General features: G+C 41.6%; 2 protein-coding genes across 2 annotated transcripts; both read left to right on the top strand.

Annotated features, from left to right (window-relative positions):
• The first annotated feature begins 445 nt into the window (after positions 1 to 445).
• lman1 (lectin, mannose-binding, 1) lies at positions 446 to 12,429 on the top strand. The gene is made up of 13 exons (XM_060891141.1): positions 446 to 676; positions 2,002 to 2,156; positions 2,262 to 2,369; positions 3,577 to 3,638; positions 3,846 to 3,945; positions 4,184 to 4,307; positions 4,556 to 4,614; positions 4,929 to 5,061; positions 7,145 to 7,329; positions 7,472 to 7,536; positions 9,624 to 9,780; positions 10,859 to 10,980; positions 11,584 to 12,429. The coding sequence occupies exons 1-13, from the start codon at positions 481 to 483 to the stop codon at positions 11,618 to 11,620; spliced, it is 1,503 nt and encodes a 500-aa protein (XP_060747124.1). The 5' UTR covers positions 446 to 480; the 3' UTR covers positions 11,621 to 12,429.
• Positions 12,430 to 13,330: 901 nt separating this feature from the next.
• On the top strand, positions 13,331 to 18,059 carry cplx4a (complexin 4a). Its single transcript, XM_060891072.1, has 3 exons — positions 13,331 to 13,590; positions 15,402 to 15,489; positions 17,092 to 18,059. Exons 1-3 carry the CDS (start codon positions 13,427 to 13,429, stop codon positions 17,317 to 17,319), a joined length of 480 nt encoding a protein of 159 aa, XP_060747055.1. The 5' UTR covers positions 13,331 to 13,426; the 3' UTR covers positions 17,320 to 18,059.
• Positions 18,060 to 20,139: the final 2,080 nt, after the last annotated feature.

Below are 20,139 nucleotides of genomic sequence, written 5' to 3'. Positions count from 1 at the left end.
TAATTATATTATATTATACTATATTATAATATTATATTACATTATATTATATTATATTATATTATACTATATTATATTATATTATATTATACTATATTATATTATATTATATTATACTATATTATATTAATTATATTATACTATATTTTATTATATTATATTATACTATATTTTATTATATTATATTATATTATACTATATTATAATATTATATTATATTATATTATATTATATTATATTATACTATATTATATTATTTTATAATAACATTATATTATACTATATTTTTATATTATATTATATATATATATATATTTAGCTATATAAAACAGATAGAACTCAGAATGAAATGTACACGTAACCATTCGGCAGAATTCAATGCGCGCGCTCGCCTCCGTCCAATCAGAGAGCGCCCTGTTGGCCCTTTGGGTGTTTCCCGTCATGCCGTGCGCGCGTCAGCAGCCAAACAGGTCCGTAAACATGGCGGTGTCCATGGAGAAGCTCCGGGCTGCACAGAGATTTCTGCTCCTCGTGTCAGCGCTGTTTCACTGCTCCGTTCGGGGAGAAACGGTAACCGAGGAGCCGCCACATCGCCGATTCGAGTACAAATACAGCTTTAAAGGTCCTCACCTGACTCAGAGCGACGGAATGATCCCGTTTTGGGTTCACACGGGCAGTAAGTTCTCTCTCCTGTGGCTTTAACTTCATCATGGCTGCTCCTCATCACCACAACACGCCTGTTTACTCACAAACTACACGGAGCTCGCGTCCAAAAACTAACTCAAACTTTCACAATGAACTGAGAGAAGGAGATGAGAGGATGCTGGCAGTTTGGGACTGCGCATGCGCACTAAGTTAAACAAGTTCACCCTGACTTTTTCTGCTTTAAACTTTATTCTAATAATTATAATAATATATAGACAGAATTTGTTCTGCCTACAAATACCAGTAGTTTGCTGAATCAGCAATGCAACAGTTTTTATAACAGTTAGCGTAATATATGATAAGATTTACACACACACACACACTCACACACACACACACTCACACACACACACCTTATCATATTAATATATGATAAGATTTATACACACACGTACACATTAATATATGATAAGATTTACACACACATACACACACGTACACACACCCACTGAACAAATACAAGCTCCCTGTGAATGAGCTGATGTTATAGAAATAGTGTAAAGTTTTAATATAAGCCCGTGATATTAAGCCCGTCGTCTTAAGCAGTTGGTCTAGAAAACGAACGAACCTTTCGACCAATCAGAATTCAGAATATAAGATTCAGCAGAGTTGTGGAGGCATCGTGCACAGATGTATTTACTGATCTTACATCTCAGGAGAGAAATGCAAAGTGAAATGTTTCAGCTTTACTATAAGGATGTAGCACAGCGAGTGCAGCTAGAAGGTTAGGGCACAGAGTACCAAACACTCAAAGTCTGTATCTGTGCTTCATACGTTAAAATGCTTCCTCTGAGTGCTTTATTTCCTTTTCTTTTTCATTAGCTGTGTGTAGTAAAGAGTTAAAAGCAGAGACAGAGTTCCTGTGGGGTAAAGGTCTTTGTTGCGACACGTCCCACATTCTCACTAAAAGCTGAGAGTGAATCTCAAACACTGACTCGCCTCGACTCGAATCGCACTACAGGTGCTGACGACCTGACCGTTTACAGATAAGGTTCACACACGCATTACTGACCCCCAAATCCAGTGTTCGTATGAAAATAAGCACTACGGCTATGACGTGAAGATGTCATGTTTACATTTTTCAGAGAGATTGATGATAAACTGCATCAGTGTCTCACACAGGTATAAAAAACATCATAAACGTAGCGTTTGTGTGACATGAAAAGCATCAATGCATTTTTTTTTTTTGTTTGTTTTGTTCTAAGAATGTGATCAGAAGAGTTAAAGCCAGTTTAATGACTACATTTTCTGAAGTTTGCTGCTCTAATTTCAGCCTGACTTCTTTTTTATCCCCAGATGCCATCCCGAGTGCCGATCAGATCCGGATCACTCCGTCTCTACGCAGTCAGAGAGGCTCAGTTTGGTCCAAAAGTCCAGTGAACTTCGACAACTGGGAGGCCGAGGTGGCGTTCCGTATATCTGGACGAGGGAGAACCGGAGCTGACGGACTGGTACAGTAAAAAAAAATATAAATGATGCTTCGAGGACAGGAATCGTCAGATGGTTGGTGGTGTGTGTGTGTGTGTGTGTGCTAAAGCTGTGTGTGTTTTGTGTAGGCCATATGGTACACGGTGAATCAGGGTCTGGAGGGTCCTGTGTATGGAGCTGCTGATCAGTGGAACGGCGTGGGAATTTTCTTTGACTCTTTTGACAATGATGGGAAGGTTGGTTTGGACTCCACAATGTATTTCACTCACTGTAACGGAGTTAAATAGACGTACTATAAAGACACGCACGCAGGAAGGCAGGCAGGCAGGCAGACACACCCCCACACGGACGGACAGACAGACAGACAGACAGACAGACACACACACACACACACACACACACACACACACAGACAGACACATCCCCACACGGACGGACAGACACACCCCGACACGGACGGACGGACAGACAGACGCAGACAGACAGACACACACACAGACAGACACACATACCCAGACAGACACACCCACACACAGACAGACAGACACACAGACAGACAGACACACACACAAAGACAGACAGACAGACACACAGACAGACAGACAGACATACCCAGACAGACACACCCACACACACAGACAGACACACAGACACACACAGACAGACAGACAGACACGCACACACAGACAGACAGACAGACACGCACACACAGACAGACAGACAGACACGCACACACAGACAGACAGACAGACACGCACACACACAGACCGACAGACAGACACGCACACACACAGACAGACAGACAGACAGACATGCACACAGACAGACAGACACACCCCCACACACACACACAGACAGACAGACAGACAGACAGACACATCCCCACACGGACGGACAGACACACCCCGACACGGACGGACGGACAGACAGACGCAGACAGACAGACACACACACAGACAGACACACACACAGACAGACACACATACCCAGACAGACAGACACACAGACAGACAGACACACACACACAAAGACAGACAGACAGACATACCCAGACAGACACACCCACACACACAGACACACACACACACACACACACAGACACACACAGACAGACAGACAGACAGACAGACACGCACGCACACACACACAGACAGACAGACACGCACACACAGACAGACAGACACGCACACACAGACAGACAGACACGCACACACAGACAGACACGCACACACAGACAGACAGGCACGCACACACACACAGACAGACAGACAGACAGACAGACAGACAGACAGACACACACAGACAGACAGACACACACACACACACACAGACAGACACACACACAGACAGACAGACACACACACAGACAGACACACACACACACACAGACAGACACACACACACACACAGTGTTTTATTATTTCCTCTTGGTTTGTATTTTAGAAAAATAATCCAGCCGTCCTTGTGGTGGGAAACAACGGCAAGCTTGTTTACGATCATCAGAAGTAAGTAAACACCAGTAGTTTTATGGTGTGTGTGTGCGCATGTGTGAGAGAGAGAGAGAGAGAGAGAGAGAGAGAGAGAGAATCACTTAAGTGCTGATTAAATATTTAACAATCAGTCTGAACAAAGGAACACGTCCCTCACGGATCTTAGTGTCTTGATTTCTGGGTTTGTTTCATTAACCCCTCCTTCCTCCCCCTCACACACAGTGATGGTTCGACCCAAGCCCTGGGCACCTGCCTCCGAGACTTCAGGAATAAACCGTATCCTATCCGAGCCAAAATCATCTACTACAAGAAGACGTTAACGGTAACAAGTTTTTCAGTTGGAATTGACTTCAGGTCAGAAATTTCTAATTTAATCCTGAACACACTCTAGAACGAGTACACGATTGTGGGCGTGGCCTATTCAGTGTGGATTCTATTTTAAATCTGTTCTGATAAATGTTTTCAGAGGGAATAAAGGTGTGATATTTGATCACGTTTTGGCAAAAATAAATCTTACAGCCTGGAAAACTGCCGTCTGTTCTCACTAAACGTCTTTCCAGATTTTGATCAATAACGGATTCACGCCAGGGAAAGACGATTATGAGTTCTGTACCAAAGTGGAAAACATGATCATTCCATCTGCAGGATATTTTGGGATTTCAGCTGCTACAGGAGGACTCGCAGGTCTGAGGACTAAAAGACTAATTTTTTTTTTGTCTAATCATACTGGTTTACACTGTAAACAGTTTACTGTAGTCATTTTTAAACAATGTTTTAAATTAAAAACATTTTAAATTCTTTATTAATTATAAAAAATAATGTCATTATTTATTTATTAATTTTTTAATTTTATTAGGTTTTATTTTTTTTATTTTATTTTATTTTTTTTTTTTGCCATACCATATAAAAAATGTTTCATTTATTTGTTACAGATGATCATGATGTCCAGTCGTTTCTGCTGTACAGATTAACCGAGCCCGGACAGAACCTGGTACACTTTCACTTTTAGTACTTTTTTTTTCTTCAACACACACACACACACACACACACACACACACCACACACACACCCACAACTTGTCTGCACACTTAAGCTACGTTAGAAAAAACCTTCAGTCCTTTCATAAGTGTTCACCAATTACTCCATTCTTTTGTGGGTTGTAATTGGTGTGTGTGTGTGTGTGTATGTATGTATGTGTGTGTGTGTGTGTGTGTGTGTGTGTGTGTGGTAGGTACACTAGGCCTCCCATTATGCTCTGAATGTGTTTTGTTTCTTTCTTTTCTCTCTTTTTTTTTTTTTGCGAAGCCTCCACCTGAACAAGAGATTCCCAAAGAAGAGCAGGACAAGTACCAGGAGGAATTTCAGAATTTCCAACAAGAGCTGGACAAAAAGAAAGAAGAGTTTCAGAAGGAGCACCCTGACGTCCATGGGCAGCCCTGTGAGACACACACACACACACACACACACACACACTCCAACTCCAGCCTCTCTGTGAGGACGTGTTGGACAAATTAGAGAAAAATTAAGAAAGAAAGATTCAGTAGTGACGCACACACGACACAGTGTACAGGTGTAAAACACACACACACACGACACAGTGTACAGGTGTAAAACACACACACACACGACACAGTGTACAGGTGTAAAACACACACACACACGACACAGTGTACAGGTGTAAAACACACACACACGACACAGTGTACAGGTGTAAAACACACACACACACGACACAGTGTACAGGTGTAAAACACACACACACACGACACAGTGTACAGGTGTAAAACACACACACACACGACACAGTGTACAGGTATAAAACACACACACACGACACAGTGTACAGGTGTAAAACACACACACACACGACACAGTGTACAGGTGTAAAACACACACACACACGACACAGTGTACAGGTGTAAAACACACACACACACGACACAGTGTACAGGTGTAAAACACACACACACACACGACACAGTGTACAGGTGTAAAACACACACACACACACGACACAGTGTACAGGTGTAAAACACACACACACACACGACACAGTGTACAGGTGTAAAACACACACACACACGACACATTGTACAGGTGTAAAACACACACACACACGACACAGTGTACAGGTGTAAAACACACACACACACGACACAGTGTACAGGTGTAAAACACACACACACACACGACACAGTGTACAGGTGTAAAACACACACGACACAGTGTACAGGTGTAAAACACACACGACACAGTGTACAGGTGTAAAACACACACACACACGACACAGTGTACAGGTGTAAAACACACGCACACACGACACAGTGTACAGGTGTAAAACACACACACGCACACACGACACAGTGTACAGGTGTAAAACACACACGACACAGTGTACAGGTGTAAAACACACACACACGACACAGTGTACAGGTGTAAAACACACACACACACGACACAGTGTACAGGTGTAAAACACACACACACACGACACAGTGTACAGGTGTAAAACACACACACACACGACACAGTGTACAGGTGTAAAACACACACACACACGACACAGTGTACAGGTGTAAAACACACGCACACACGACACAGTGTACAGGTGTAAAACACACGCACACACGACACAGTGTACAGGTGTAAAACACACGCACACACGACACAGTGTACAGGTGTAAAACACACGCACACACGACACAGTGTACAGGTGTAAAACACACGCACACACGACACAGTGTACAGGTGTAAAACACACGCACACACGACACAGTGTACAGGTGTAAAACACACGCACACACGACACAGTGTACAGGTGTAAAACACACGCACACACGACACAGTGTACAGGTGTAAAACACACGCACACACGACACAGTGTACAGGTGTAAAACACACGCACACACGACACAGTGTACAGGTGTAAAACACACGCACACACGACACAGTGTACAGGTGTAAAACACACACACGCACACACGACACAGTGTACAGGTGTAAAACACACACACGCACACACGACACAGTGTACAGGTGTAAAACACACACACACGACACAGTGTACAGGTGTAAAACACACACACACACGACACAGTGTACAGGTGTAAAACACACACACACACGACACAGTGTACAGGTGTAAAACACACACACACACACGACACAGTGTACAGGTGTAAAACACACACGACACAGTGTACAGGTGTAAAACACACACGACACAGTGTACAGGTGTAAAACACACACGACACAGTGTACAGGTGTAAAACACACACCCTCATGCATTTGCTTCTTTTGACTTTTTTTTGGTGTGTGTGTTTTACACCTGTACGCTGTGTCGTGTGTGTGTTTTACACCTGTACACTGTGTCGTGTGTGTGTTTTACACCTGTACACTGTGTCGTGTGTGTGTTATGTCCTCATCCTGTAATGTCTCCGTGTCATGTCGTATTTTTACGGGGTGTTTTGCGTACTGTTTCTGCATCTGATGTTTCTGTTCTAACTTCTCCTCTTCCTCAGTGGAGGATCTGTACGAAAGCGTGAGTGACCGTGAGATCCGTCAGGTGTTCGAGGGTCAGAATCAAATCCACCTGGAGATTAAACAGCTGAACCGGCAGCTGGCTATGATCCTGGACGAGCAGCGCCGCTACGTCTCCGTCATCACCGAGGAGATCTCCAAACGCTCGGGACACGAGACGGGGCAGGTAGGACCAGACCAGACCAGACCAGACCAGACCAGACCCAGACCCAGACCCAGACCCAGACCCAGACCAGACCAGACCAGACCCAGACCCAGATAAATAAAATGTTGTGTTAGAGTCATAAAATAACTTAATGTTTATTTAGGGTCCGAGTCAGGAAATAATCATCACGAACCAGCAGGAAGTCCTGCGCAACCTCAACGAGTTAAGGTGAGTGTAACGACATGTACTGACTCCAGCAACACGACTGCACTTACACGACTGCACTTACACGACTGCACTTACACGACTGCACTTACACGACTGCACTTACACGACTGCACTTGCACAAATGCTTAACACGACTGCACTTGCGCGACTGCACTTGCGCGACTGCACTTGCACGACTGCACTTGCACGACTGCACTTGCACGACTGCACTTGCACAAATGCTTAACACGACTGCACTTACGCGACTGCTCTTGCACAAATGCTTAACACGACTGCATTTACATGACTGCACTTGCACGACTGCACTTGCACGACTGCACTTGCACAAATGCTTAACACGACTGCACTTACGCGACTGCACTTACACGACTGCACTTACACGACTGCACTTACACGACTGCACTTACATGACTGCACTTGCACAAATGCTTAACACGAATGCACTTACACGACTGCACTTACACGACTGCACTTGCACAAATGCTTAACACGACTGCACTTACACGACTGCACTTACACGACTGCACTTACACGACTGCACTTACACGACTGCACTTACACGACTGCACTTGCACAAATGCTTAACACGACTGCACTTACACGACTGCACTTACACGACTGCACTTGCACAAATGCTTAACACGACTGCACTTACACGACTGCACTTACACGACTGCACTTGCACAAATGCTTAACACGACTGCACTTACACGACTGCACTTACACGACTGCACTTGCACAAATGCCATAAATCTCCCTTAAAACCAACAGCTGAGGTGTCTAAGCTCAGTGAGTAATCCAGCGTTAATCACTTCCTCAAGTGAAATCCTCCTCCACACACACACAGATACACGGCTATCACCTTCTCCCCCACGTGCCCTGAATAATAAACCCCAGTGACCCCCTGCTGGGTGGCTGCAGTCCTGGAGCTCGTCTCCCCCTCGCATTCACTTTCACATTCAGGTTGCTCTGACCTGCTGATGATGATGATGATGATGATGATGATGATGATGACTGTTCCCTACCGATGCTGAGTTGTAGCTCATTGACGTTAGTGCTGTACAACAATGAGCCACAGTTTCAGCAACATTTACTGCAAGTTTTTTTTTTTTTCTTTCTGTGCAAATGAGCTCCAAACATCTCGAATAATTCCTCAGACAATCCCTACGACGTGTGCGGCCTGAACTTCTACCTAAGATTAGTTTGAGGCACAAAACAGAGAGAAAACTTATATAACGCTGTAACGGAAGAATTACAAAGAAATAATAAAGCTGTGTACGAGGCCAGAGTACGTCGCTAGTTCAGTTTGCTTGGATTGTTACTATCATTTGAGCTATCACGTAGCTATCACGAAGTCTAACGTAGTTTTTCACACTGATGCGTTAACAGACTCGCGGCGTAGCTACAGCGTGCGAGTTGTTAGTCTCAGAGCAGAGGTTTGCTCTTTTGGGTTAAATCCGCTTCATATTGTTTGAATTATTCGGTCTTGTACAGATTAGCAAAATAAATCATCTGTAGTTAAGCTTCTGACGCCGAGTTAATCTATTGTCTGAAACATAGTCTGAAATCTCAGAGGAACGGCTTTGGCTTCGAATCTCTTTACATCCAAATCTTTTTGCGTGCAATACGTTCAGAAGAAGAGTTGGGGTTTGCCGAGGGATTAATTTAGCCGTCTAATTTTAAGGTGGATGTCGGGAATATTTTGTGTGTGCGAGGTGGTGAAGGATTAGAGGATTAGATCAGAGAAAACATGCTGTGATATTTTCATTTGATTTACATTTAAAGTATTTCTCTTCACTGTATTAAGGTTTGAGCGTCTCGCTGCAGTGACGCGGTTTGGCCACTAGAGGCGCTGAAAACTGCCTCGTTTCATCATTTATGTAAAGCATAAAACTTTATGCTTAAATAAAGGTTTTTCATAAAAGTTTATTTTTCTACTAAAGGAGAAGCTTGGTATAAAATTCTGAGATAAATGATTACATTATTTCATTAACTGGTTTATATATAAAGTGTTTATTATTATGATTATATTATTTATATACGTATATATTAATCTAAAGCTGTTTAATATTGTGTTTGTTCAATAGAAACAGTTTTTCAGCGTCGCTGCAGCAGCTGAGCGCAGCACAGCAGGGAAACGCCGGAGCTTTGGGGACGTACGAGTCAATCCAACACTTTAACGATATCAAAGAGCATCTGCACGTCGTCAAGAGGAACATCGAGCACATCATCCAGAGAAACGTGGTGAGCTCAACACCGGTCCACACACACAGTCAACATGATCAACACACATTCATGTAGAATAATTAATAGGAGCTCATAATAGAATTGAAACGTTTATTAAAAGCTTTAACGAAAGGAAAATGTTTAATTTCATTTTGTAATAAACAAAATAAAATGAAATATAAAAACAAAAAGAATAGATAATATTTCTGCAGATATTGTACATGAGCACAAGCTGATTATTCAAAATAATTCATACTGTGGCGTTAAAAATAATAACATTAAAATTATAAATTAGAATATTAAATTAAAAAGGGGCATTTTGTTACATTATAAACACAGCTAGAGAAACTCGTGTGTTTGTGTTGTGTGTGGCTGTGCTGTGTTGTGTGTGTCTGTGCTGTGTTGTGTGTGTCTGTGCTGTGCTGCGCTGTGTTGTGCTGTGTTGTGTGTGTCTGTGCTGTGCTGCGCTGTGGTGTGTGTGTCTGCTGTGCTGTGGTGTGTGTGTCTGTGCTGTGGTGTGTGTGTCTGTGCTGTGGTGTGTGTGTGTCTGTGCTGTGTTGTGTTGTGTGTGTCTGTGCTGTTGTGTTGTGTGTGTCTGTGCTGTCTGTGTTTGTCTGTGCTTGTCAGTGCTGTGTTGTCTGTGTTTGTCTGTGCTGTGTTGTGTTTGTCTGTGCTGTGCTGTGTGTCTGTGCTGTTGTGTTGTGTGTGTCTGTGCTGTGTTGTGTGTGTCTGTGCTGTGCTGTGTGTCTGTGTTGTGTTTGTCTGTGCTGTGTCTGTGTTTGTCTGTGATGTGTTGTCTGTGTTTCTGTGTTTGTCTGTGTTGTGTTGTGTTGTGTTTGTCTGTGCTGTGTCTGTGTTTGTCTGTGCTGTGTTGTGCTGTGTTGTCTGTGTTTGTCTGTGTTTGTCTGTGTTGTGTTGTGTTGTGTTTGTCTGTGCTGTGTCTGTGTTTGTCTGTGCTGTGTTGTGCTGTGTTGTCTGTGTTTGTCTGTGTTGTGTTGTGTTGTGTTGTGTTTGTCTGTGCTGTGCTGTGTGTGTCTGTGCTGCTCTGTGCTGTGAGGTCACTGAGAGTCATTACTTTACTGTGTTTTGTCCTCAGGCTCCAGCAGAGAAGCAGAACTGTCCTGAGCCTCCTCCTCCTCCACCCTGTCTCTCCACCGTGCACTTCGTCGTCTTCATCGTCGTTCAGACTCTGATCTTCTTCGGATACGTCATTTACAAGTGAGTTTCTTTTGCTGTCAAGAACTATTTTTAGATAGAAATCGAAGCAGCAGATTCCCTCAGCACAGAGTGAGAAATGTCTAATGTACACGTTTACTGATTCACTCTATTATCTGTTCCATAAAGACACAAAATAAACATTTTCTCAACACATTTCTGTATTAAGGATGTTTTCACTGTTTACTGTTTATCGTCTTAATTTACATCCAATTTCAGTCATTTCTTCTGTTTTAGATTATTTTAATGCAGTTAATAAAATCTGTAACAATTTTCTCTCTCTCTCTCTCTCTCTCTCTCTCTCTCTCTCTCTCTCTCTCTCTCTGTGTCTTTCTCTCTGTCTCTCTCTCTGTCTCTCTCTCTGTGTGTCTCTCTCTCTCTCTCTCTCTCTCTCTCTCTCTCTCTCTCTCTCTCTCTCTCTCTCTCTCTCTGTGTGTGTCTTTCTCTCCCTCTCTCTCTGTCTCTCTCTCTCCGTCTTTCTCTATGTCTCTCTCTCTCTCTCTCTCTCTCCCTCTCTCTCTCTCTCTCTCTCTCTCTCTCTCTCTCTCTCTCTGTGTCTCTCTCTCTCTCTCTCTCTCTCTCTCTCTCTCTCTCTCTCTTTCTCAGAAGCCAACAAGAAGCAGCGGCGAAGAAATTCTTTTGATGAACTCTTTACAGACGCCGCACAGTCGTCTAGTTTTGTTGGAAAGTCGACATTGTTGTCCTACTTGAAAACCTGAAGTATTTTTTTAATTTGATCCAAATTGTACAGGCTGTAAATGAGTGAATCTGCTTCCTGTTTTGGTTTGAAGTCCCTTAAATTTCATGTATTAATATATACGATTTGTGTTCCGAATTTCTTCCTTCGTCTGTTTCGCTTCCGAAGACCAACCACTGAGAGGTCCCTCTGAGACGTCGCTCTACTGTACACACCAACCTTTATATCTGAAGTTGTTTAGAGGGAAAATGTCGTCTGTTCCTGAAGCCTTGTAGTTAAACTGGCAAAAAAAATGTCCAGAAGCTTTTTTTTTTTTTTTTTTTTTTTCCATAAACAACCCAATCACACACTCACGAGTTCTCTCGTTATTGTTGCTCTTCTCTCACCTCTGTGAACTTGTCACAGCTTATACAAACATTATATTCCTTACACTTCATATTTTATCTTTTAACAAATATATTTAGCATTTTATTTCTTTCTCCTAATTTTCTTCTAATAAAACATTTACGTGATGTACCACGATGTTCTCTACACAGCAGAGTGTGTTAAAGGAGTCTCCAGTGTCAGAGCTTCGGACCAGTCGGATCTTCGGCACAGACGACTTGACGCTTTTCGGTCGTGATGTTTAGACATTAACAATCTTTTTCTTTGATGTGGGATCAGTAACTTCATCACTCCATCCTTTTGTTTACCTTTAATAGTGACAGAATTTATTCCAGATGTTTCCCAATTAAAAATGTTTACAGAAGCTTAAATTACTCGAATATATATAAAGTTTATATATAAAGAAATATATATTATTAGTCTTACACACACACACAGAATCACTCACGCTCATGCATGCTGGATCAGTCTCTCACACACACACACACTGGATCAGTCTCTCTTTCTCTCTCACACACACACACACACACACACACTGGATCAGTCTCTCTTTCTCACACACACACTGGATCAGTCTCTCTTTCTCTCACACACACACACACACACACACACTGGATCAGTCTCTCTTTCTCTCACACACACACACACACACACACACACTGGATCAGTCTCTCTCTCTCACACACACACACTGGATCAGTCTTTCTTTCTGTCACACACACACTGGATCAGGCTCTCTTGCTCTTTCTCTCTCACACTGGATCAAGCAAACGCTCTCTCTCACACACACTGGTTCAGTCTCTCTCTCTTTCTCTCTCTCTTGCACACACACACACACACACACACATATTGGATCAGTCTCTCTCTCACACTCACTCACACACACTGGATCTCTCTCTCACACACACACACTGGTTCAATCAGATTACACAGTGAAAGCATCTTGTTCCTGTCTCAAATGTCATTTTGAATATTTACATTTATTCTGTAATTTTATTTCCATTAACTCAGATCCCACTGAAAGATCTTTGTGTTCTGGATCTGATCTGATCTACATCACGTGTCTTCATGATTTCATTTTATTTCTAAACGATGAACCTGAGAGAAAAGCTCAAAAAAAGGAAAACATGTCTGTGTGCTTTAGTGTCATGGAGGAGAAAAACACACAACCATCTGCCAAAGTTGAGCCGTAGTTTAATCCAGATTATAGCCTGCCCCTCTCTCTCTCTCTCTCTCTCTCTCTCGCTCTCTCGCTCTCTCGCTCTCGTTCTTCTCCACTGTCCTCTCCACAAATCCCCAAACTCTGCTGGATTGAAGACCTTTCACTGTAAAAAAAAGAGGAGCTGAGACCCTCAGTCACAGAGGAAAATGGCGTTTCTCATTAAGACCATGGTGGGGAACCCCCTGAAAGGGATGGGACTCGGAGGAGGAGAGGAGAAATCTGAGGCTGAAACTCCGAAGGACCCTGCGGCGGCGGCTGGGATGACCAGAGAGGAATACGAGGAGTACCAGAAACAACTGGTGGAGGAGAAGTGAGTCAGTACACAGTTAAATATCTATAAAAATCTAAATAAATCATAAATCAGCTGTAACTCTAACCCCAGCTGTGATGATGATGATGATGATGATGATGAAGATGATGATGGAGTTTCAGCATTTATCGTTAATCTCTGCAACAAAAAGTCCTCTTTATTCCTGCTAACATTACGCAAATCATTAGATCCGAATAAAATAAAAAAAATCGTACAAAACTATTTTAAATGTGGATGTGAATGTTTTTGCTGTCGGTGAGATTAGACTCTAAACCCTGTTATATAATCCCGTCCTCTCTAATCCTCTCCTGAGCCGAGGCCATCAGTCAGCCATCATCTTCATCGTCAGACGTTTAGTGAGAAATGAAACGGTGCGTGTTGAGCGGTTACAGGAAAATAATCAGCAGTGACCCCATTGACTCTCTGTGTAAGTGCATTGATGAAATTAACAGTTGGATGCGTCAAAACTTCCTCCAGTTAAACAAAGACAAAACCGAAAGTCATTGTATTCGGAAGTAAAGATGAAACTCTCAAGGTTAACACACACCTTGACTCTAGGGGTCTAAAGACACAAAATAAAGTCAGAAATCTTGGTGTAATTTTAGAGTCTGACCTTAATTTCAGTAGTCATGTGAAAGCGATAAGCAAATCAGCTTACTACCATCTCAGAAATAGAGCCAGAATTAGATGTTTTGTCTCAAGACAGGACTTAGAGAAACTTGTCCATGCTTTCATCACCAGCAGGGTGGATTATTGCAATGGACTCCTTACTGGGATCCCCAAAAAGACCATTAGACAGCTGCAGCTCATACAGAACGCTGCTGCCAGAATTCTGACCAGAACCAATAAATCTGAGCACATCACTCCAGTCCTCAGGTCCTTACACTGGCTTCCAGTTCCATTTAGAATAGATTTTAAAGTATTGTTACTCGTTTATAAATCACTTCATGGCTTAGGACATGAAATACATTACAGATATGCTAACTGAATATAAACCAAGCAGACGACTCCGTCAGTTAGAGATACCGAGGGTTCACTCAAAACAAGGTGCGTCAGCATTTAGTTATTACGCCACCTATAGCTGGAATCAGCTTCCAGAAGAGATCAGATGTGCTTCAACAGTAGACACTTTTAAATCAATATTAAAAACACATCTGTTTAACTCTGTATTTACTAAATGATCACTGTGCTGCTTCACAATGACTGCACTTTTTATCCTAATCACTTTTACTCCTGTTTTATTCTTTTTAACATATTTTAAACTGTTTTTATTAAAATCACATTTGTTTTTTTTTGTTTTTATTGTTCTTTATTTTTATTATGATTTTATCGTGTTTCTTATCTTTACATATATTTTTTTTTCTCGCTTATGAATTGTTTTCTAATTTCTATGTAAAGCACTTTGAATGACGTCTGTGTATGAAATGTGCTATACAAATAAACTTGCCTTGCCTTGCCAGTGACAAGGTGGAGATCAGGGTGGTCTTCTAACATCATACCAGGAGGAGGTTTAATCAGACCTCTCACCATTTACAGTATACATACACTTAATGTTGTGGAACATCTATGAAACAGTTTCCTGTTCTGATGTTCATTATAGCAGCTATAAACACACTGCAGCCTCTCCAACCTGTGAGGAGGAGAGGAGAAGCCTTCAAACACACATCTGTTCGAAAACATCTCCAGCATCGTACGACTGTAGTGAGAGAATCATCATGTAACAGAAGACACGTTCTCACACAGAACGTATGAAATAAGTGATCAGACTTGATGCTGATTCCAGATCTGATTGACCTTGTTGTGACCTTCAGGATGGAGCGAGACGCTGAATTCCTGCACAGGAAGGCGGAGAGGGCGACGCTCAGGGTTTGTCTTCGTGATAAATACAGGCTGCCAAAGGTAGGAACCGTCAACAACACTTCTTGTTTGCTTTGAGCTTTGATCTACTCCCTGGTTCCTCAAGTTCCACCTTGTCCACACCCACATTCATCATCACCTACATAAACATTTAAACACTGATGAACTGTGTGGGGGGGGCACGGTGGCTTAGTGGTTAGCACGTTCGCCTCACACCTCCAGGGTCGGGGTTCGATTCCCGCCTCCACCTTGTGTGTGTGGAGTTTGCATGTTCTCCCCGTGCCTCGGGGGTTTCCTCCGGGTACTCCGGTTTCCTCCCCCGGTCCAAAGACATGCATGGTAGGTTGATTGGCATCTCTGGAAAATTGTCCGTAGTGTGTGAGTGTGTGAGTGAATCAGTGTGCGTGAGATAGGCACAGGCTCCCCGTGACCCGAGGTAGTTCAGATAAGCGGTAGAAAATGAGTTGGAAACTGTGTGTGAAGCTGCGGGATGAGATCCTGACAGTTTTGTGCCTAATCGAATTCAAATAAATTTGATCTGAAGTGTGTGTGTGTGTGTGTGTGTGTGTGTGTGTGTGTGAAGTCAGATGTGTGCATTCAAGCAGAACAATTTTCAGGGAATTTTTTCCCGCCTTTTCACTTGCCGTGTGTTTTGATGTGCGATCAAACTCAAGCCCAGTATCAAGAAAAACCCGAGATCCCTCAAATAAACGACTTTATGATTTCAAGGCTTTACCCTCCATCGTCAGCTCCATAACTCTGGTTATATCACGATATCGATGTTAAATAAGAGCGTGTTGTGTGTCGTGGTCTGTTTGCTGTTTCCTGTGAACAGATTTAGTGCGTATTTAAAGCTCTAATCCTTTCCTGAGGTCAGTGTGAGGAGGAATTACTGCACACTAAAGACCATCCAGAAAAAAAGCTCATTTTTATTTACAGACACGAATTTAACTTCCTGTCTGTTTTAAAGTGAATGTCTTGTTTTTCACTAAAGGTTAAAAACCTACAGAAATCTCATTTAAAGATTAGACACCGAAGATCACACACACACTCACACACACACATCCTGCTTCTCACACACTTTACAAAACATCACAAATGAATAAACGATCAAATCTACAGCATCAAACATGCACAGAAATAATCTTTACGTACATATAAATCGTTCGAAATAAAAATTTTGCCGAGTTTCAGTTATTACCCAGAATGCCGTTCAGCTACCTGTAATGTTTGCTACCATTTTAGACTTGTTCAAGCTACAAAGTGGGAAACAAAACATGGACGTCTTTCTCTTTTCTTAGTAACAAGCTGGTCAGAAAATTTAGATGATGTAGTGATGTGTATGTTTCCTCTCGATGCTGTGAGCGGCCATGTTGATTCGGTGTCACTTGCTGAACTCAGAATTCAAAAGAACCAGCCAAAGATCCTTAATAGAAAGAGGTTGGAAATGACTGAGTTACAAGCTTCAATCAAGTACAGCATAAAATCTCACTTCATGTCTGCCTAAAGAGAGCGAAGCAGCAGCACTTTAGCATTTCAGTCTGTCCAGATTTCTCATTCAGCTGTACAGCATTCTGGAACTTTCTTAGCTTAGTTTGTTTTGTGTTATCCTGATTTATCTGAAATGATCCTCCATGCCGTCAGAGCGAGCAGGACGAGAACATGATCCAGATTGCCGGAGACGACGTGGACGTCCCAGAGGAGCTGCTGAAGATGGTGGACGAGGATGCGACGGAGGAGGAGGAGAAGGACTCCATTCTGGGTCAGATGCAGAACCTGCAGAACATGGACATGGATCAGATCAAGGAGAAAGCCACGGCTACGTTTAACGAGATGAAGAGCAAAGCCGAGGAGAAGTGCTGCGTCATGTAACGTCCTGACGAGACATGACGTTCTGACGAGGAACAGTTTCATCTAAAAGCGTTTGGGTTGGTTTATGAACTTTATCATGAGCAGATGAGTCGAGTCAGGAGTTAAAAAAATTTTATGAGCAGAAATGACTTGTTTATAATCGATCTGTTATTTTTAAAAAGAAATGCCATGTAAATCAGCGTTGAGTCCACAGTCATGTCATTACTTTATTCAGTATTTACAGCATGGCTGTGTGAGATGATGTGTTAGAGTAACTGTGTTTATGAGATTAGGAGATTACGGACACTTATAATGTGTCGTGGGGTCGGATTTTATTGGAAATAATCAAAGGTTACATTTAGACACACGTGGACAAAATTATATAGGCTCACTGACTGATTACAAGACTGTAGACACCTGTGATGCTAATTAGTGGACACACCTTGAATTAACACGTCCCTTTGGTCACATTATGTTCAGTCTTTTCTAGGGGTACCATCATTCTTGTCTAGGCCTGTTCCATGAGTTTATTTATTTAAATAATTCCATTGAAGCGTGGTTTAAAAGCAGTGTCTGACTTTCATTGGTTAACATTCATAGAATTTTTATTTATTATTACTTTTGTTAGATTAAAGTTTTTTTCTGTGACCGTTGTGAGTTTTTCTTTCAGTGACCGAAGGGTGCCAACAATTTTGTCCACGTGTGTATTTATATTCATCACATTATTGTGCTCCATTTCTAGGTGATAAAATAAACGATTCTGTCTCTCACAATCTTCCATGTCTTTCATGACACGTGTGATGGCTGAAGAGGAATTATTTATTTTCATATATAATCCTAATGAAGATGTCTTTTAATAAATAAATAAATAAATAAATAAATATGACACAAATTGTACGTGTTCAGAGAAAAGAAACTCGACTTATGAGTCTGACGAGATTATTAAAAATAAAAACGTGTGACGGTCCAATGCAGTGTGTTATTCCCTGGAACTGCACGTGATCTACGTGAGTACACACAGGTAACACGTGAGCTACGTGAGTACACACAGGTAACACGTGATCTACGTGAGTATACACATTTACATTACATTTACAGCATTTAGCAGACACTCTTATCCAGAGTGACTTACATTTTTCAGTTTATATACCTGAGCAATTGAGGGTTAAGGGCCTTGCTCAGGGGCCCTGCAGTGGCAACTTGGTGGACCTGGGATTCGAACCAGTGACCTTCCATCAGTAGTCGAACACCTTAACCACTGAGATACCACATCCCTACACAGGTAACACGTGATCTACGTGAGTACACACAGGTAACACCATGGGATTAATGTGTGATTAAATAACACCATTTAGATTAGAGGGGAAATAAACTACTTGGGTTTTTTTTTTAAATTACATGTTAAAGATTAATCAATCCAAGAATCAGAAGTCTTAAGATTGAGTTTTCTGAATGGAAATTTAAAAACTAAGACCAGAAAAAAAAACCCCAAAAAGGACAAATTGTAAAATGGGTAAGAAAAATATCCACGTGCATTCCATAAAATCACAATTTAATACTTTATTTTAATTATATCGGGAATTAAAAATGGTTGTCGATGAGGCGGGAAAAGAGAATTCAGTCTGTTTTAGGGAGACACTTGGAATATTGGCACTTTATAAAAGTTTTAAAAAACCTTTTTGTACTTTTAGTTTAGTTTCGATTATAGAACTTTTTTTTATATTTATGTATGTGACAGGAGAGAAAAGGGCGGGACGCTGATTTATCAACTTCTTTAAACGTCTAAAAATAAATAAATAATAACTATAGTATTATAGTAACTAATAGTAACTAATAGTAACTAATAGTAACTATAGAACATTACTTGCTAACAACAACATAACTAAGTGATTTTATTGACCACAGAATAGAGTGAAGAGCAGAAGGAAATATCCCACAGTAGGACTTTGGGGACATGAGGATCAATGTCGTGCGCAAAAAATGTCACTGTATCAAATCGTTCACTTTTCCTTCCATCATTGTGTGTTTTTCCCTTTCACTGGTGAGAATAAACACTGAGCAGCTGAAAGAGTCTAATGGACCATTATGAGCTGGAATAAGGAAATCCAAACAGTTAGTATAAAGCGTTTTGTCTCGATAAGAGCGTTAATCCGCTTTAAAGCCTGCGCGCTGCGGATCTGCGCTTTTGTTCCGCGTTAAGTCCGCGATTCTGCTCCATATGGAGGAAGTTTCAATTCTTCCAATAAAGTGCACCTGAATCGCAGGTTACAGGAGTGTAACTAAACCCGTTATTAGGAGCACGGAGGAGGGATTAGTGGCTTTCAGTTTCCTAATTAACGCCTTCATTAAGCGCTTTTGATTGTCCTCTTAAACCCGGGTCCACACACACACACACACACACACACACACACACACACACACACACACACACACACTGCAGATCTGTTCTCTCTCATTTTGAACACAAAAAGTCCAACGTGTGTGTGTGTGTGTGTGTGTGTGCGTGCGCGCGCGTGTTAAACATTCAACATTCATCTCTACAATATTTAAAGTGTTTATAAAAATAAGTTCTATTTGTTCAGATGTAATAAAGCTGTAAAATCCTCGCTACTGTCTGCAACAGCAGGTGAAATAATTAATTATAATTTTAATCACGAAAAGAAGTCTGTGTCTACGGTGACAGAGGGACACAAAGAATTAAAGTACCAGTTTAAAGTATAAAAGATCAAATAAATAAATAAATAAACAAATTAATAAATTTAAGTTAAAGTTAAAGAGTAAAATTAAGAATAATTCTATTTTAAACCAAAATGAAAAATGCTAATAATTTTATGAAACTTT

Source organism: Tachysurus vachellii, chromosome 17, assembly GCF_030014155.1.
Source record: "Tachysurus vachellii isolate PV-2020 chromosome 17, HZAU_Pvac_v1, whole genome shotgun sequence".
Classification (NCBI taxonomy): domain Eukaryota; kingdom Metazoa; phylum Chordata; class Actinopteri; order Siluriformes; family Bagridae; genus Tachysurus; species Tachysurus vachellii.
Note: the sequence above shows the minus strand (reverse complement) of the source record. Positions and strands in the feature narration are given on the sequence as shown.

Bases quoted from the DNA above. Each gene is read 5' to 3' on its own strand.
- cplx4a (XM_060891072.1), top strand. From the start codon at position 13,427: ATGGCGTTTCTCATTAAGACCATGGTGGGGAACCCCCTGAAAGGGATG. The intron at 13,591-15,401 runs GTGAGTCAGTAC...TGTGACCTTCAG, and splicing joins AAACAACTGGTGGAGGAGAA to GATGGAGCGAGACGCTGAAT. The intron at 15,490-17,091 runs GTAGGAACCGTC...CCATGCCGTCAG, and splicing joins ATAAATACAGGCTGCCAAAG to AGCGAGCAGGACGAGAACAT.
- lman1 (XM_060891141.1), top strand. From the start codon at position 481: ATGGCGGTGTCCATGGAGAAGCTCCGGGCTGCACAGAGATTTCTGCTC. The intron at 677-2,001 runs GTAAGTTCTCTC...TTTTATCCCCAG, and splicing joins GTTTTGGGTTCACACGGGCA to ATGCCATCCCGAGTGCCGAT. The intron at 4,308-4,555 runs GTCTGAGGACTA...TATTTGTTACAG, and splicing joins TGCTACAGGAGGACTCGCAG to ATGATCATGATGTCCAGTCG.